A 15,222-nucleotide genomic window follows, 5' to 3' on the forward strand; every position below is an offset into this window, starting at 1 on the left:
AGCTCTTTTTTTGGTCCTCTCCCCCCACAGTAAACACACGCCGAGAGGCCGAGTAAACACGTTTTATTTGCACATCTGCGTTGCCTGGAGTTTACACAGCGAACCCAACCACCTACTGAGAAACCGACCCGCTGCAGCTCAGATCAGCTTCAAGGCGCTCCGAGCTGCACCGGCCGGGGCGTTTGGTCCGGGCGGAGCCGAGCGTGATTCACCGGGAGTCCGTAAACAACAGCATAAATACAGATGGATGAAGCTTTCCTCAGCCCACCCAGAGGAAGCCACAGATCAGTGTTTGGTGTACAGAGGCTTCTTTCCGTAGCGAACGTTGTCCTTCAGCACCGGGTGGCCCACCGCCATCCTCTTCTTGCACCACTTGAGCCCCCGTTTGTAGATGGGCTTCACCGTGTCGACGGCGAAGCGGGTCAGGTATCTGCAGCAAAGAGTGAAGAGTTATGAACAGTTTGAAACGAGCAGCGGTCAGAAACAAGAGCAGAGCTGAGAGCTCACCTGTTGAGCTGCTGCTTGGGCCTCTTTGGGACGTGACCTTCTGGAAGTTTGGGTTTGTGGTCCGGAAGTAAACCTTTAACAAAGAGGGGAAAAAAACAACGTAATCACTGAGATTCATGTGAAAACAGCAGAAAGAGAAGAAATATTAATGACACATGTTAAGATTCAAAATGATTCCAGTCTTAAATAAGCAGCTCACAATGATTCAATGTGTCTGTGTAAAGCTTTATGTGGTAGTCTGCAGTTCATTTATGGTAGTAAGGCTGCAGGTAGAGAAAAGAACACAATCACCCAAAAAAAGATGCAAAAATATCTCAAAAAGATGTAAAATCATCACAAAATGACACAAAGTCACCCAAAAAAGATGCAAAATCATCACAAAATGACACAAAATCACCAGAAAAAGACACAAAATCACAAAAAAGATGTAAAATCATCACAAAATGACACAAAATCGCCACAGAGATACAAAAATAACACAATAATATGCAAAAATCACTAAAAATGACACAAAAAGACCAAAAAGATGCACAATTACCTCAAAAAGATGTGAAATCACCACAGAGATACAAAATTAACACAACAATATGCAAAAATCACTAAAAAAGACACAAAATCACCACAGAAAGATGCAAAATCACCAGAAAAAGATGCAAAAAACCCACAAAAAAGACGTAAAATCACCACAGAAACACAGTCACTATGAAAATATTTTAAATCACCACAAACTGATGAAAAATCAGCACAAAAACAACTAAACTTGTGAAAAAAATAGGCAAAATCACCACAAAAATATGTGAAACAAGCAAAAAAAAAAGTGTAAAATCACAAAAAAGGTGAAATGAACACAAAAAGAAATGAAATCAGTATGAAAGGATGCAAAATCACCAGAAAAAGATTCACACTGAGTGAGACCTGCAGTCCCACATCTGGACGGTGTTTATCCTCCGTGTAAACCAAGCAGACAAAATCCAGCTTTGATAGTTTGTTTAGAGATAAATAAATACTTAGTTTGGAGAAATCTGACATGCAACAACTCAATTACCATCCTGTCAGCTTTCTGCAGTGAAAATCACCACTTTTCTGTCCTTTTGTCTCCCAGATGGAACTTATTGTTCCAGTTTAAAATAAAGTTCAAACGGTTTGATGTGCTGCAAATACTGGATTTTTATTCTTCTTATACTTTATTATTTTATTTGTTTGGACTAATAAGGCCTTAAGGGAGGGAAAAGATAAAATCCACACAAAAGGACACAAAATCACCACAAAAGTTGCAAAATCACCACAGAAAGAAGTGAAATCATCATACAAAGACACAAAATCACCACAAAAAGATGCCAAATTACCAAAAAGACGCAAAATCACTTCTAAAAGGTGTAAAATCACCATAGAAAGACACAGAATCATGACAAAAGGATGTGAAATTACAACAAAGACACAAAATAACCATTAAAAGATGCAAAATCAGCACAAAAAGCAGCAAAATCAGCACAAAAAATGTTAAATCACCAAAGAAAGATGCAAAATCACACCAAAAAGATGCGGAATTACCACAAAAAAAAAAACCACAAAATTACCACAAAAACATGTAAAATCCTCACAAAGATGCAAAATGACCACAAAAAGATGCAAACTCACCATAAAAACATGTAAAATCACCACAAAATGGTTCAAAAGCACCACAAAAAGATACAGAATCACCAACAAAACGCAAAAGAATTGCTAGAAAAAGATGCAAAACCACCGCACAAAGACACAAAACAGCGACACCAAGCAGTGAAAGCCCGGCTGTGTGTCTGTTTTTGTGTGGGTGTAAAGGTCACTGCAGGTTTGGGTGCAGCTGTAAATAGAAATGTGGTGCTGAAGGTTTCGGGAACGTTACGTATTCCATCATTAATTAAAGTATTTCTCCTGTCGGGACGTTTTAATGGCACCACATGAAAATGATTCCTGAAGGCCGGCTGATGGATGGGTCGGTCAATATTGTAGGAGTTGTTTTTATCAGGAGGAAAGTTCCACATTATCAGCCTCCACATTTAACCCAATATTTACTCGTGAACACCTCCAGTGTTTCCACAGCGTCCTGAACAGTCAGGCTGTTAGTTCTGACCTATTTAACTCAGAGTTCACTGGCATCAAGTCAAAGGGACCAAAGAGACACAAAATGACTGGAAACAAACACAAAGAGACACAAATAACCCACACAGACTGAAACAAATGCTAAAAGATGCAAAATGAACAGAAACAGATGCCAATTCTGTATAAACGGAGATAAAACATCACCTTTTAGACACATAAAACGCCAACTAGACGCAAAAAAGACACAAACCAACAGAGATGCAAAATGAGACACACAAACTAACCAAAAAGTGATCAAAACTGACTAAAAAAAGAAGCAAAATCAACACAAAGAAAAGCAAAACCAACGCTAACAAAGACAAAACAGCCATAAAAGACACACAAAATCATTCAGAAAGTCAGAAAAACGACTATAAAGGCACAAAACGACAACAGAAAGACAGAATTAATCACTGAGATGCAGAATGAACACAACCAGATGTAAAACCAGCATAAGAGCAGCAAAGAGACACAAAATTACACAAAACCAATACCAAGAGTCACAAAATGAAGACAAAGACACACAAAATAAGACGCGAAATCACTAAAAAAAAAGCAAAATCACTACAAAGAGCCAAAATGACCACAAAAAGACGGACAATCGCCACAAAAAGATAGAACCAGTGGAGAATATAAAGTCCTACCAACAGGTGAAGAAACAACACAAAGTCCTACCAACAGGTGAAGAAACAACACAAAGTCCTACCAACAGGTAAATAAACAACAAAGTCCTACCAACAGGTGAAGAAACAACACAAAGTCCTACCAACAGGTGAAGAAACAACACAAAGTCCTACCAACAGGTAAATAAACAACAAAGTCCTACCAACAGGTGAAGAAACAACACAAAGTCCTACCAACAGGTAAATAAACAACAAAGTCCTACCAACAGGTGAAGAAACAACACAAAGTCCTACCAACAGGTAAATAAACAACAAAGTCCTACCAACAGGTAAATAAACAACAAAGTCCTACCAACAGGTAAATAAACAACAAAGTCCTACCAACAGGTGAAGAAACAACACAAAGTCCTACCAACAGGTAAATAAACAACAAAGTCCTACCAACAGGTAAATAAACAACAAAGTCCTACCAACAGGTAAATAAACAACAAAGTCCTACCAACAGGTGAAGAAACAACACAAAGTCCTACCAACAGGTGAAGAAACAACACAAAGTCCTACCAACAGGTAAACAAACAACAAAGTCCTACCAACAGGTAAAAAAACAACACAAAGTCCTACCAACAGGTGAAGAAACAACAAAGTCCTACCAACAGGTGAAGAAACAACAAAGTCCTACCAACAGGTAAATAAACAACATAAAGTCCTACCAACAGGTAAATAAACAACATAAAGTCCTCCTACCAACAGGTAAATAAACAACATAAAGTCCTACCAACAGGTAAATAAACAACATAAAGTCCTACCAACCGGGAAAATAAACAACATAAAGTCCTACCAACAGGTAAAAAAACAACACAAAGTCCTACCAACAGGTGAAGAAACAACAAAGTCCTACCAACAGGTAAATAAACAACATAAAGTCCTACCAACAGGTAAATAAACAACATAAAGTCCTACCAACAGGTAAATAAACAACATAAAGTCCTACCAACAGGTAAATAAACAACAAAGTCCTACCAACAGGTAAATAAACAACATAAAGTCCTACCAACAGGTAAATAAACAACACAGTTCTACCAACAGGTGAAGAAACAACACAAAGTCCTACCAACAGGTAAACAAACAACAAAGTCCTACCAACAGGTAAAAAAACAACACAAAGTCCTACCAACAGGTGAAGAAACAACAAAGTCCTACCAACAGGTGAAGAAACAACAAAGTCCTACCAACAGGTAAATAAACAACATAAAGTCCTACCAACAGGTAAATAAACAACATAAAGTCCTCCTACCAACAGGTAAATAAACAACATAAAGTCCTACCAACAGGTAAATAAACAACAAAGTCCTACCAACAGGTAAAAAAACAACACAAAGTCCTACCAACAGGTGAAGAAACAACAAAGTCCTACCAACAGGTGAAGAAACAACAACGTCCTACCAACAGGTAAATAAACAACATAAAGTCCTACCAACAGGTAAATAAACAACACAAAGTCCTACCAACAGGTAAATAAACAACAAAGTCCTACCAACAGGTGAAGAAACAACACAAAGTCCTACCAACAGGTAAATAAACAACAAAGTCCTACCAACAGGTAAATAAACAACAAAGTTCTACCAACAGGTAAATAAACAACAAAGTCCTACCAACAGGTGAAGAAACAACACAAAGTCCTACCAACAGGTGAAGAAACAACAAAGTCCTACCAACAGGTAAATAAACAACATAAAGTCCTACCAACAGGTGAAGAAACAACAAAGTCCTACCAACAGGTAAATAAACAACAAAGTCCTACCAACAGGTAAAAAAACAACACAAAGTCCTACCAACAGGTGAAGAAACAACAAAGTCCTACCAACAGGTAAATAAACAACATAAAGTCCTACCAACAGGTAAATAAACAACATAAAGTCCTCCTCCCAACAGGTAAATAAACAACATAAAGTCCTACCAACAGGTAAATAAACAACAAAGTCCTACCAACAGGTAAAAAAACAACACAAAGTCCTACCAACAGGTGAAGAAACAACAAAGTCCTACCAACAGGTGAAGAAACAACAACGTCCTACCAACAGGTAAATAAACAACATAAAGTCCTACCAACAGGTAAATAAACAACAAAGTCCTACCAACAGGTAAAAAAACAACACAAAGTCCTACCAACAGGTGAAGAAACAACAAAGTCCTACCAACAGGTAAATAAACAACATAAAGTCCTACCAACAGGTAAATAAACAACATAAAGTCCTACCAACAGGTAAATAAACAACATAAAGTCCTACCAACAGGTGAAGAAACAACAAAGTCCTACCAACAGGTAAATAAACAACATAAAGTCCTACCAACAGGTAAATAAACAACATAAAGTCCTCCTCCCAACAGGTAAATAAACAACATAAAGTCCTACCAACAGGTAAATAAACAACAAAGTCCTACCAACAGGTAAAAAACAACACAAAGTCCTACCAACAGGTGAAGAAACAACAAAGTCCTACCAACAGGTGAAGAAACAACAACGTCCTACCAACAGGTAAATAAACAACATAAAGTCCTACCAACAGGTAAATAAACAACAAAGTCCTACCAACAGGTAAAAAAACAACACAAAGTCCTACCAACAGGTGAAGAAACAACAAAGTCCTACCAACAGGTAAATAAACAACATAAAGTCCTACCAACAGGTAAATAAACAACATAAAGTCCTACCAACAGGTAAATAAACAACATAAAGTCCTACCAACAGGTGAATAAACAACAAAGTCCTACCAACAGGTAAATAAACAACAAAGTCCTACCAACAGGTGAATAGAGCTGGAGGTGGAACTCTGACCTGCTCGGTGAGCCATCTGGACACAGATGGTGATCTTTCGATGCTCCTCTGGACAGAGACCAGTGACCCTCCGAGGCAGCATCCCTCCATCAGACCTGATGAACTGACTGAGCAGCAGGACGTCCTGGAGGAGGACAGGGACAGGACAGAAGGTCAACGTGTGATGGACAGACGGACGGACTGATGGACAGACTGACAGATGGACGGACAGACTGATGGACGGACTGATGGACAGACTGATGGACAGACTGATGGACAGACTGATGGACAGACTGACAGATGGACGGACAGACTGATGGACGGACTGATGGACAGACTGATGGACGGATAGACAGATGGACGAATGGATGGACAGACGGATGGATGGATGGATGGACTGACTGACGGACAGACTGATGGACAGGCAGATAAACTGACAAACAGGTGTTTACCGTGTAGTTGTATCTGTGCTGCAGGTTCCATCTGTAGATGGGACACTGAGCTTCAGGGTTTGGAGGCTGAGGAGCAGCTGGAAGGTCCTGGATGTGACCTTCAATCTGAAAGAGACGGACTTCATTCAGTGTGAGGAGGACGTCATGGACTCAGACTGCTCTACATGCTGCAGCCTACACGTCAAGTACTGCAGATCCTGGTTTTCTGCTCAGAAAGGAACTTTAGAAGTTAAATATACAGAAAACCAGTCTGTGTGCAGCAAAAACACGTCATATGTGCCCGAGATTCAGAAGCTACATCTGAAGGACCAACAAGTCGCATTTCATTAAAGCTACGAGTCCATAGAGGAGTTTCTACCACAGCATCTGAATATCACAGTTTTGTGGTGATTGTGCTTTTTTGTGCCGATTTAGAGTCTTTATAGTGATTTTTCATCTGTTTTTGTGGTAAATTGGTGCCATTTTACTTTGACCTCTTTGGGAAGCAGGAAACTCCTCGTATCCGTTTATTTAACAAACAAACAGACAGAAGACGGAACATTTCAGCTCAGGGTTTTACTTACGGTCGTCGTTTTCCCGTCCTGCTTCTCCACCACTGCAACAGAAAGTAGACGACACTGAACACGTTTAACTGTTTAAATCACACCTCAAAGTGCAGAAGTAGAAGCAGATTAAACGGATTTAACGTGAGGAGGAAAGAAACAAGAAGTGAAATGAGCTCTGACGTGTTAATTTTAATGAAGCTTCATTTAAAGTGACTCAGTTTGTGGAAAGATGCTTTTATTGAAGAAAGTCCAGCAGGAAACAGCAAATGTTGTTTATTTATCAAAAGAAGAAGCAGGATCTCCATGGAGACAAACACTGGAAGAGTTTCTGTTTATTAGGGACGGTTTGGACAAACAGATGGAATATTTGGTGTTTTTAGGCGTTTTTAAATCAAAGAGTTTTGGTTTATTTAAACACATGGAAAATATAAATGCAGTAATTTCAGCGTCATTCTGGAAACTTTTTGGTGTTATTGTCAAAATTTTGAATGATTTTTATTGAAATTTTGGACAAACTTTGGGCATTCTGGAAAATTTCTGTCCTTTTTGTTTTGGGTCATTTTGGAATGAATTGTGTCTATTCTGAAAATTTTTGGAGAAATTTGAGCCATTTATTAGAATTTTTAGCCATGTTCTTGAAATTTTGAGCCATTTTGTAGAAATTTTAAGTGATTTTATTGTAATTTTGGACAAACTTTGAGCATTCTGGACATTTTTTTTGTTCTTTTGGACTTTTTTGTGGGTCATTTTGGAAAATTTTGCAGAAATTTTGAGCCATTTTGTTGAAATTTGAGCCATTTTTGAAAAATTTGGTTGAAGTTTTGAACCCTTTGTTGAAATTTTCAGCCATTTTTTTCGGTAGTTTGAGAAACTGTTGAATTTTGAGCCGTTTTCTTGACATTTTGACTCATTTCGGGGAAATTTTGAGCCATTTTGTTGAAATTTAGCCATTGTTTTGAAATTCTGAGCCATTTTCTTGAAATTTTAAGCCATTCTGTATGAATTACTAGTAATTTATTAAAAACAGGGTAGTTTGGGGCAGGCTTTAATATATTTTAGCTGATTTTTAGCACATTTTGATTCAAGCTTTTGTAATTTCAAAAAGTAATCAAGCTTGAGGGATTTTTGCCAAATATTTAATAATTTTGGAGAATTTGAAGTGATTTTGGATTATTTTTCTCTGTTGAACCATTCTGGGCTTGTTTATGGGGCCTCAAATACGTGTTTTTCTGCAAACTTATTTGTTTATCTCCGTTTAGTTCATATTTTAGTTACTGTCATCACAAAAAAAATCATCATTCTCAGCAAATACATCACGAAACAACCAAACAGATGAAATTCACCAGCAGATATAAATCAATTAATTCACTTCTACCAGCTGCAAAGTTTGCAGAAATGAGTCAGTTTTATGGTGATATTTCAGCTGCAGAACCAAAAACATCCAGTTTAAACCAGCAGCACAGAGCTCTGCATGTAGAGAAAAAAGTCGAGTCTGCTTCAGTTACTTTTACAAATGTTTCACAATACGAGAGAGAAATCACTTTTCACGTCATGATAGCAAATAACACAGATAGCAGAGAGGCTTTAAAAACACGATCCAGGCATTTGACAGCGGTATGTCATCATCTTTGTAACTTTTCCTCCCACAGCTGAGAGAAAAATACAAGACAGGAGCAGAAACAGAGCCGTCAAAGTAAAACACTGAGCAGATCTGTGGTTCAGAACAACATCAGACGTTTACACAAATCTACTTTATCATTTAGGACAAACGCCTGAAAAGTGTTTACTATTATTTCCAATCCTCATAAAGTGAAAACGTGGCAGCAGGACGCAAAACTGTAGTTGGCAAGTTATACCCAGACAGACGTAGATACAGACCTTTTTCATCTAATTGTTGAAATTCCATCCGTCCAGCAGCTCACACACGGAACATTTAAGAGAAAGAAGCTGCAAATCGTGCAAGAAATAAACTATTGATGCTAAAAACTATAAATAGAGTAGAACAGTAAGAATAAAAAGGTTAAAAAGCATCCATAAGAAATGCTGGTCGACCTACGATTATCACACACGCCATTGTAGACCAGATTTGTGTGTTTAAATGTATATAAATCAAAGACGCAGAATGAGTCTAACTGGCCGAGTGTGTGAGCACAAAGTGGTTTTACTGCAGTGTTTTCTGTGCTTGCAAAGTACTTACATAAAATAAAAAAACACGTATTTAACCAAGAGCAGCAGGTCAGAGAAGCTAATTTAGTGTTTAACTACCATTTACAGCCACAATTATGTGTAAAAGAGCATTTTAAAGTGAGCCAGAGATCAGCAGAAGTGAACAAAAATGTAGAGCTATGAACAGTAAATACTGAGATATTCACACCTTAAACAGTGAAGTAAGTGAACAGCAAAGCAATAAAACAGAGAGCAGAATGACTGTGATGAAAGATGAACAGAGGAACTAAATATTTTAACACCTGCTGACAGTGTTTTATTTCATTTAAACATCTGGGTTTTGCTTTAGCTCTGATGTTAAGGAAAAAAGGCAGAAATGCTTTGTTTATGTGGAAAAAGACAAGAAAAGCCAAATGAGTCACTTCTTTCTGTTTGGTGTTCTTTCTTCTGGTTCTTGACATTTTTTGAGAGCAGATTTAAAAACCTGAATCAGCTGAACGTGATTTAACTCGGATTTGTCTTTTTGAAGTAGGTTTTCCACAATATGTTCAGCTTTTTAAACGTCTGACAGACCAGCGAGAACGAACGTTTCAGCTCAGATTTGGGTAATTTTGGCTCAAAAGTGAATATTTTTTCCTTTTATGTGAACAAGTTGGGGGTATAAATGAACCCTATTCTCAAAAATATGCAACAATTTCAAGCAAATAAATAATTTCAGATAGGGCTGGGCGATATGACCAAAATTTTATATCCCGATACAATATACATCACGATATAGCATATTTTTGGTAAATGGTAAATGGTCTGTATTTATATAGCGCTTTACTATACCTGCAAGGTACCCAAAGCGCTTTACATAATACATCACATTCACCCATTCACACACTGATGGCGGAAGCTGCCATGCAAGGCGCTAACCACAACCCACCAGGAGCTATTAGGGATTAGGTGTCTTGCTCAGGGACACCTCGAACACGACGGGGCGAGGATCGAACCGGCAACCCTTCGGTTACAAGACGGCCACTCTACCCACTGAGCCATGCCGCCCCTTGGTAAATTCAGTGAATGAATGGGAGCGGGCAGCGGCATACCAACAAAGTACGGTAGTCTGATCCTTGTTGGTCTTTTTAAATCCAAACCACCGCCATATGACAGAAGTTCCCCCTCTTTTAGCTACAAGCTCGTCGGTTTGAGCTGGTTGTTCGTGTTCATATTTCCCAGTTTGCATGTAATTGTAATCAACGTTGTAGGAGAGAGGAATAACGTCGTGGAAGAGACCAAAAAGTGAATATAAAACACCCAGAATATGTTTTTGTACTCGAGGCTAAATGCTGTGGTTTATTTTAGCATGACAGTGAATAAACATTTTCATTTATATCCCGCTCCGTAAGTCTGGATGGGATCTGTAGTGACTTTGTGCATGCACAATTCACCTGTCGTCTGGCTGTGATGTGGGTCTCCTCTAATCATACACTGGGTCTGCTGTGGGGTTACTGGACTGACAGCCTGTGCTCTGTGAGGGGGAGAAGCTCACAGCAGCACCTGCTGCTTGTTGAAAACAGTAAGTACAGAATGATCCGAGTTTTCCTGTCAGAGTCTCCAAAACGGCACAAAAAGTCGCTAGATTTGTGGCTAGTCGCTTTTGACAAAAAAAAGTCGCTATGAGCTTTGGCTAAGTTGGTAACACTGCTGCGTGCCTGGGCTTTCCGTAAGGCATGTCGGTGACGTAAAATACTGCCGTAAAGCGTGTTTTGGGACACTGCGATATAAACGATAGGATCTTCACATAAAACGATAGACATTTTCTATCGTCCAGACGATATCTATCGTCATATCGCCCAGCCCTAATTTCAGACATTTTGATTACAATATGACAAATTCATCTCTAACATAATGTTTTGTCACTTGTTTGTATCATTTCTAGTCAGAAGAAACCTGTTTGTCCAAAAAAATCCACGATGAAGTTAAATTTGCCATGACAAGTAACAGAAATTTGAGCCATTTTGTTGAAATTTTGAGCCATTTTGTTGAAATTTTGAGCCATTTTGTACATATTATTAGTAATTTAAAAAAAAAATAGGCTAATTGGGGACAGATCAATATATTTCATATGATTTTTAAGCTCAATTTGATTTTGATTCAAGCTTTTGTAATTAAAAAAATACAGTTTGGGGGACTCTGGTCAAATATTTAAATATTTTGGAGAATTTTTCGCCTTTTTTCATTATTTTTCTTTGACTTTAGTCAAACATTTTTCAAATGTTTGTTATTCTGCAAATTTAATCTTTTATCTCCAAATTTAAATCTGGTTATCAGTCTCCTCAACTACTAAAAACTGGTAACGGCACTAGAAAAATAAACAAATAAATAAATGCTCCACTTCCATTAAATAATATCCTTATGTGAATTATTTTTGGAGTATAAATTAACCCTGTTCTCAAAAATATGTAACAATTTGAAGGATTTGAACAATTTTGCGTCGCTTCAGATGTCAGTTGAAATATTAATTTACTAAAGAATAAAATAAACTAATTGACAACTGTTTCCTTGATCCGTCAGTGTGTAAATAAAGGACATAAATGAAGGAAACGTTAAGAATTTAAACCAAACTGGAAGCTCCCAGCGTCGCCATGTTAGCATGAAGCTAACACACAAACAGGCTAAAAAGGTGTTTCTTTATAAATAATTCTCACCTTGTCGGACCCCTCTGCTCTGGACGGTTAAAGCGGGAACCAGCGGAACATTTACCCGCTGCAGAACTCCCGCATTAGAGCCCGAAACTCCGAGTTTTAGACCCGAAAACGAGCTCCAGACGGACCTCAGCACACTGCGGGCCGCCATGTTGGACTACTCTGACCTTCCCCTCTTCCGGTGTCGTAATCTCGCGAGAAACTAACAGCGGCTCCCTTGGTGAAAAGCAGTTACTGCAGCCAGAATAGAGAAAATAGGTTAAACACAAATCAATGACAAATGTGAGTTTAGTAATTTATCTTCTCATGGTTTATTGTTTGGCCAAAAAGAAAATTCCTTTTCAGTACAAATAAACAAATTAATTTTCAGATTTATGAGTCTTATTATGAAGCAGATGGCTCATTATTATTGTTAACGGCAAAACACAAAACAGCAGATTACAAAACTAAATTAAACACAAGAGAGAAACAGCAGTGATGTTGGAAAATATCTTTTCAGACATGAAATATTGAACATAGCTGCTGGTGGACAAATAAACCCCAAAAACACAAAACTGGGCAGAAGATCCAGTGATGTAGAATAAGTTAAACACGAGGAGCATTTTTGTGTTTTTGCAGTTTAATCTCACAACCTGCTCATTATTTACGGATTTTTCTATTTTTGAGGAGTGTTTTTCCTGATGTTTTGTTATTCCAAAGCTTTGTAAAAGAGACATTAAAAAAAAAAGATTTATTCATTTGTTTGTCACATGTGCAGTGGAATGCAAAGTGATGATCTTAAGGCTGTGCAATAACAATAGAAATAAACAAAAACAACAATTCTCTTCAAAAAAACAAAAATGAGAAAAAGTCACAATGTTATAAATAATAAAGAGGTAGAGATCTAATAATGTTAATTTTATTTCCCATGTGTAAGAGCAAATGACACATAAAACTTTAATTAAATAACAATGATGCACTAAAAACCAAGAGACTGAACCTATGGAGTTTATTTCTAGTGTCCTATGAAGACAATCTAACAGTAAAATAAAAATAATCTGCAGTGGAGCTTCAACACAAGGACACAAGTAATGATTCACCTGCAGCTGATAAACTGTGACTTCCAGGAATCATTTATAATTACAACTAATTAATGGATTTGTTGATTAATGTGTGCAGTTTTCTCTTTTTTTAATGATCTTGCTGCTGTTTGATGCTGTGAATATTTAATAAACTCAGAGGAAATAATCCCAAACAGCTGGAAACAACAATCAAACATCACAGCCTGCATAAACTCGCGGTAAAGTTAGATTTTATGGACATTTCAGTTTGTAATAGATGTAAAATTGTAAACAGGGAGGCGTTTTTTGGTTTTCTGACTGTGTCTTTTGATCTCTGTGGTGTTTTTGGACCAATATTGACTCTGAAATGTGGAAAAATGATTCCTTAAATCAATGCAAACAACTGTTAATGCAGCTGCATCAGTTCAGATTTGTGCTGTGTTGAAGTAAAATGTTGGAAAAATGTGTATTAATTCAATCTGATCTGTTCAGATGCTATCAGGTTAACAAAATAAGTCTAAAAGAGGCTTTAAGTCACAAAAAAAATCACTGTCTGTTTGTGAGTTTATCTTGTGTTTTAACGACTTATCTAATCTGACTTTATTTAAAAAGTGGAAAAAAGAGAATTCTCCCTCTCTAAAGGACTTCACAGATTTATCATCAAAAGCTTCAATAAAATATGAACAGAGATCTGAATCTAACTAATAAAGTTAAAACACGCCGTTGCAGATTATCTAACGAATTTTAAAAAACCTCTGGAGGAAAGAAAGTGATCCAAACCCGCAGAGAGATCAGGATAAAAACACAGAAACACGGCGGTAAAGCGGTAACAAACTGCATCTGTGGGACTCTTTCATGTTGCTTCAGGAGATAAACTCAAAGCTCCATCAGATGAACATGAGAGGCTTCGCTGTGGAAACATGAGGAGATAACGTTTGATGTTATCACCAGAACACCGAGCCTTTGGTGTTCCGCTGTTTTTCAGGTTTTATCTCACAGTTTTATCTGTTTGAATAAAAGAAGCTTTAAGAAGTCCTGCAGGTAAACATCTGCTCACAAAGGTTCATCCTTAAACACGACAGAAGGAATCCACACGACGTCTTTAGTGAAATTAGAGGCCTTTGTGTGGGAGAAAAAAAGAAAAAAAAAACAATATAAAGTGGTGGAAATCTGGAAGGAAAAATATGCTGAGAAATGATGTCGGGCTGTAGCAGTCAGAAATAGTAATAAAAACAGGTAAAATATAACAACAAATATCTGTAAAAAATGTAAACATAATATAAATATAAATTAATATTTATTAGATGGAACGAATATGGGAAAATCTGGAAAAAATAAAATGTAATTACAGCTTTTAAAACCATTTTTCTGTCTTAATGCACATCTTTTTTTCAACTAGCAGCAAATATCTGTAAAATTATTTTTTCCTGATTTAAATACAGTAAAAAAAATTCCCATCAAAACATGAAAAATAATGGATTATTATTTATAAAGCAGATTCCTGATGTGCACAATAAAAACAGTTTGAGCCTTTTTAATTAATGCTTTGTTTCCTGGGGTTTTACAAGACAATAAATACAGTTACAAAATGTTGAAAAAATATTTTAAATCTTTCATTCTTCAATACACACATATATATTTGACAAATAATTCTATATTTTGTTGATTTAAATGTAGTAAAAAATATTGTAAAATTTTTCAGTCGAAATTTGTCAAAGAACAGAAAAAAAAAAGATGTACTCTTTAGTCCTTTAAACTTAATACATTTAAATCCCTAATGTACATAATTTTCTTCCAAATAATTGGAAATATCTATAAAATAATCATATTTTTACTGATTTAAATATGGTAAAAAGTAAAATACTGTAAAACATTGTAAAAAAAGTCACTATGTGTAAAATAAATATGCAAATGAATACAAATAAAATTAGATTTTTTTATTTTTTTGCCACAAAAAACTGTAAAAATGGGAAAATAGAATAATGCAATAATAATTACAACAATAAATTTAGATCTAAAATGTGAATATTCTTTACTGATCCAAATGCAAATAAAAAGGTTTTGGCCATTTTATTTGTACAGTTAACATGAAATTTTTTTAGTTATTTATTATTTATTTTTAATGATTTATTTATTCTTTTTTTTTTTTTTACCAGATATATGTAGTTGTGAACTCCATCTGGTAAAATCTTAAAATAAATAAATAAATAAATACAAATAAAAAAGTCAGAGAAAACGTATTTTTTCATTCATTTAACAATAAATA

The 15,222-nt window shown here is 36.4% G+C and overlaps 1 protein-coding gene and 2 long non-coding RNA genes across 12 annotated transcripts in view; 1 reads left to right on the top strand and 2 right to left on the bottom strand.

Moving 5' to 3' along the window:
* The window catches only part of LOC127530285 (uncharacterized), a 239,525-nt gene that overhangs the window by 61,193 nt on the left and 163,110 nt on the right, over nt 1-15,222 (bottom strand). The window lies entirely within an intron of this gene.
* Nucleotides 49-12,099, bottom strand: mrps18a (mitochondrial ribosomal protein S18A). The gene is made up of 6 exons (XM_051936664.1): nt 11,920-12,099; nt 7,079-7,110; nt 6,516-6,620; nt 6,085-6,208; nt 508-580; nt 49-430 (listed from the first exon to the last, which is right to left on the bottom strand). Exons 1-6 carry the CDS (start codon nt 12,065-12,067, stop codon nt 286-288), a joined length of 627 nt encoding a protein of 208 aa, XP_051792624.1. The 5' UTR covers nt 12,068-12,099; the 3' UTR covers nt 49-285.
* On the top strand, nt 1,628-6,089 carry LOC127530284 (uncharacterized). Of its 10 annotated transcripts, XR_007936772.1 has the most exons (6): nt 1,628-3,275; nt 3,307-3,366; nt 3,398-4,029; nt 4,093-4,152; nt 4,215-5,636; nt 5,785-6,089. It is a non-coding gene; the product is annotated as an uncharacterized LOC127530284 (long non-coding RNA). The 10 variants fall into 10 exon arrangements; XR_007936773.1 differs by having other exon boundaries at nt 1,629-4,029; nt 4,215-5,449; nt 5,876-6,089; XR_007936775.1 differs by having other exon boundaries at nt 1,629-4,029; nt 4,215-5,300.

The sequence above is a fragment of the Acanthochromis polyacanthus genome, chromosome 16 (genome assembly GCF_021347895.1).
Source record: "Acanthochromis polyacanthus isolate Apoly-LR-REF ecotype Palm Island chromosome 16, KAUST_Apoly_ChrSc, whole genome shotgun sequence".
NCBI lineage: Eukaryota > Metazoa > Chordata > Actinopteri > Pomacentridae > Acanthochromis > Acanthochromis polyacanthus.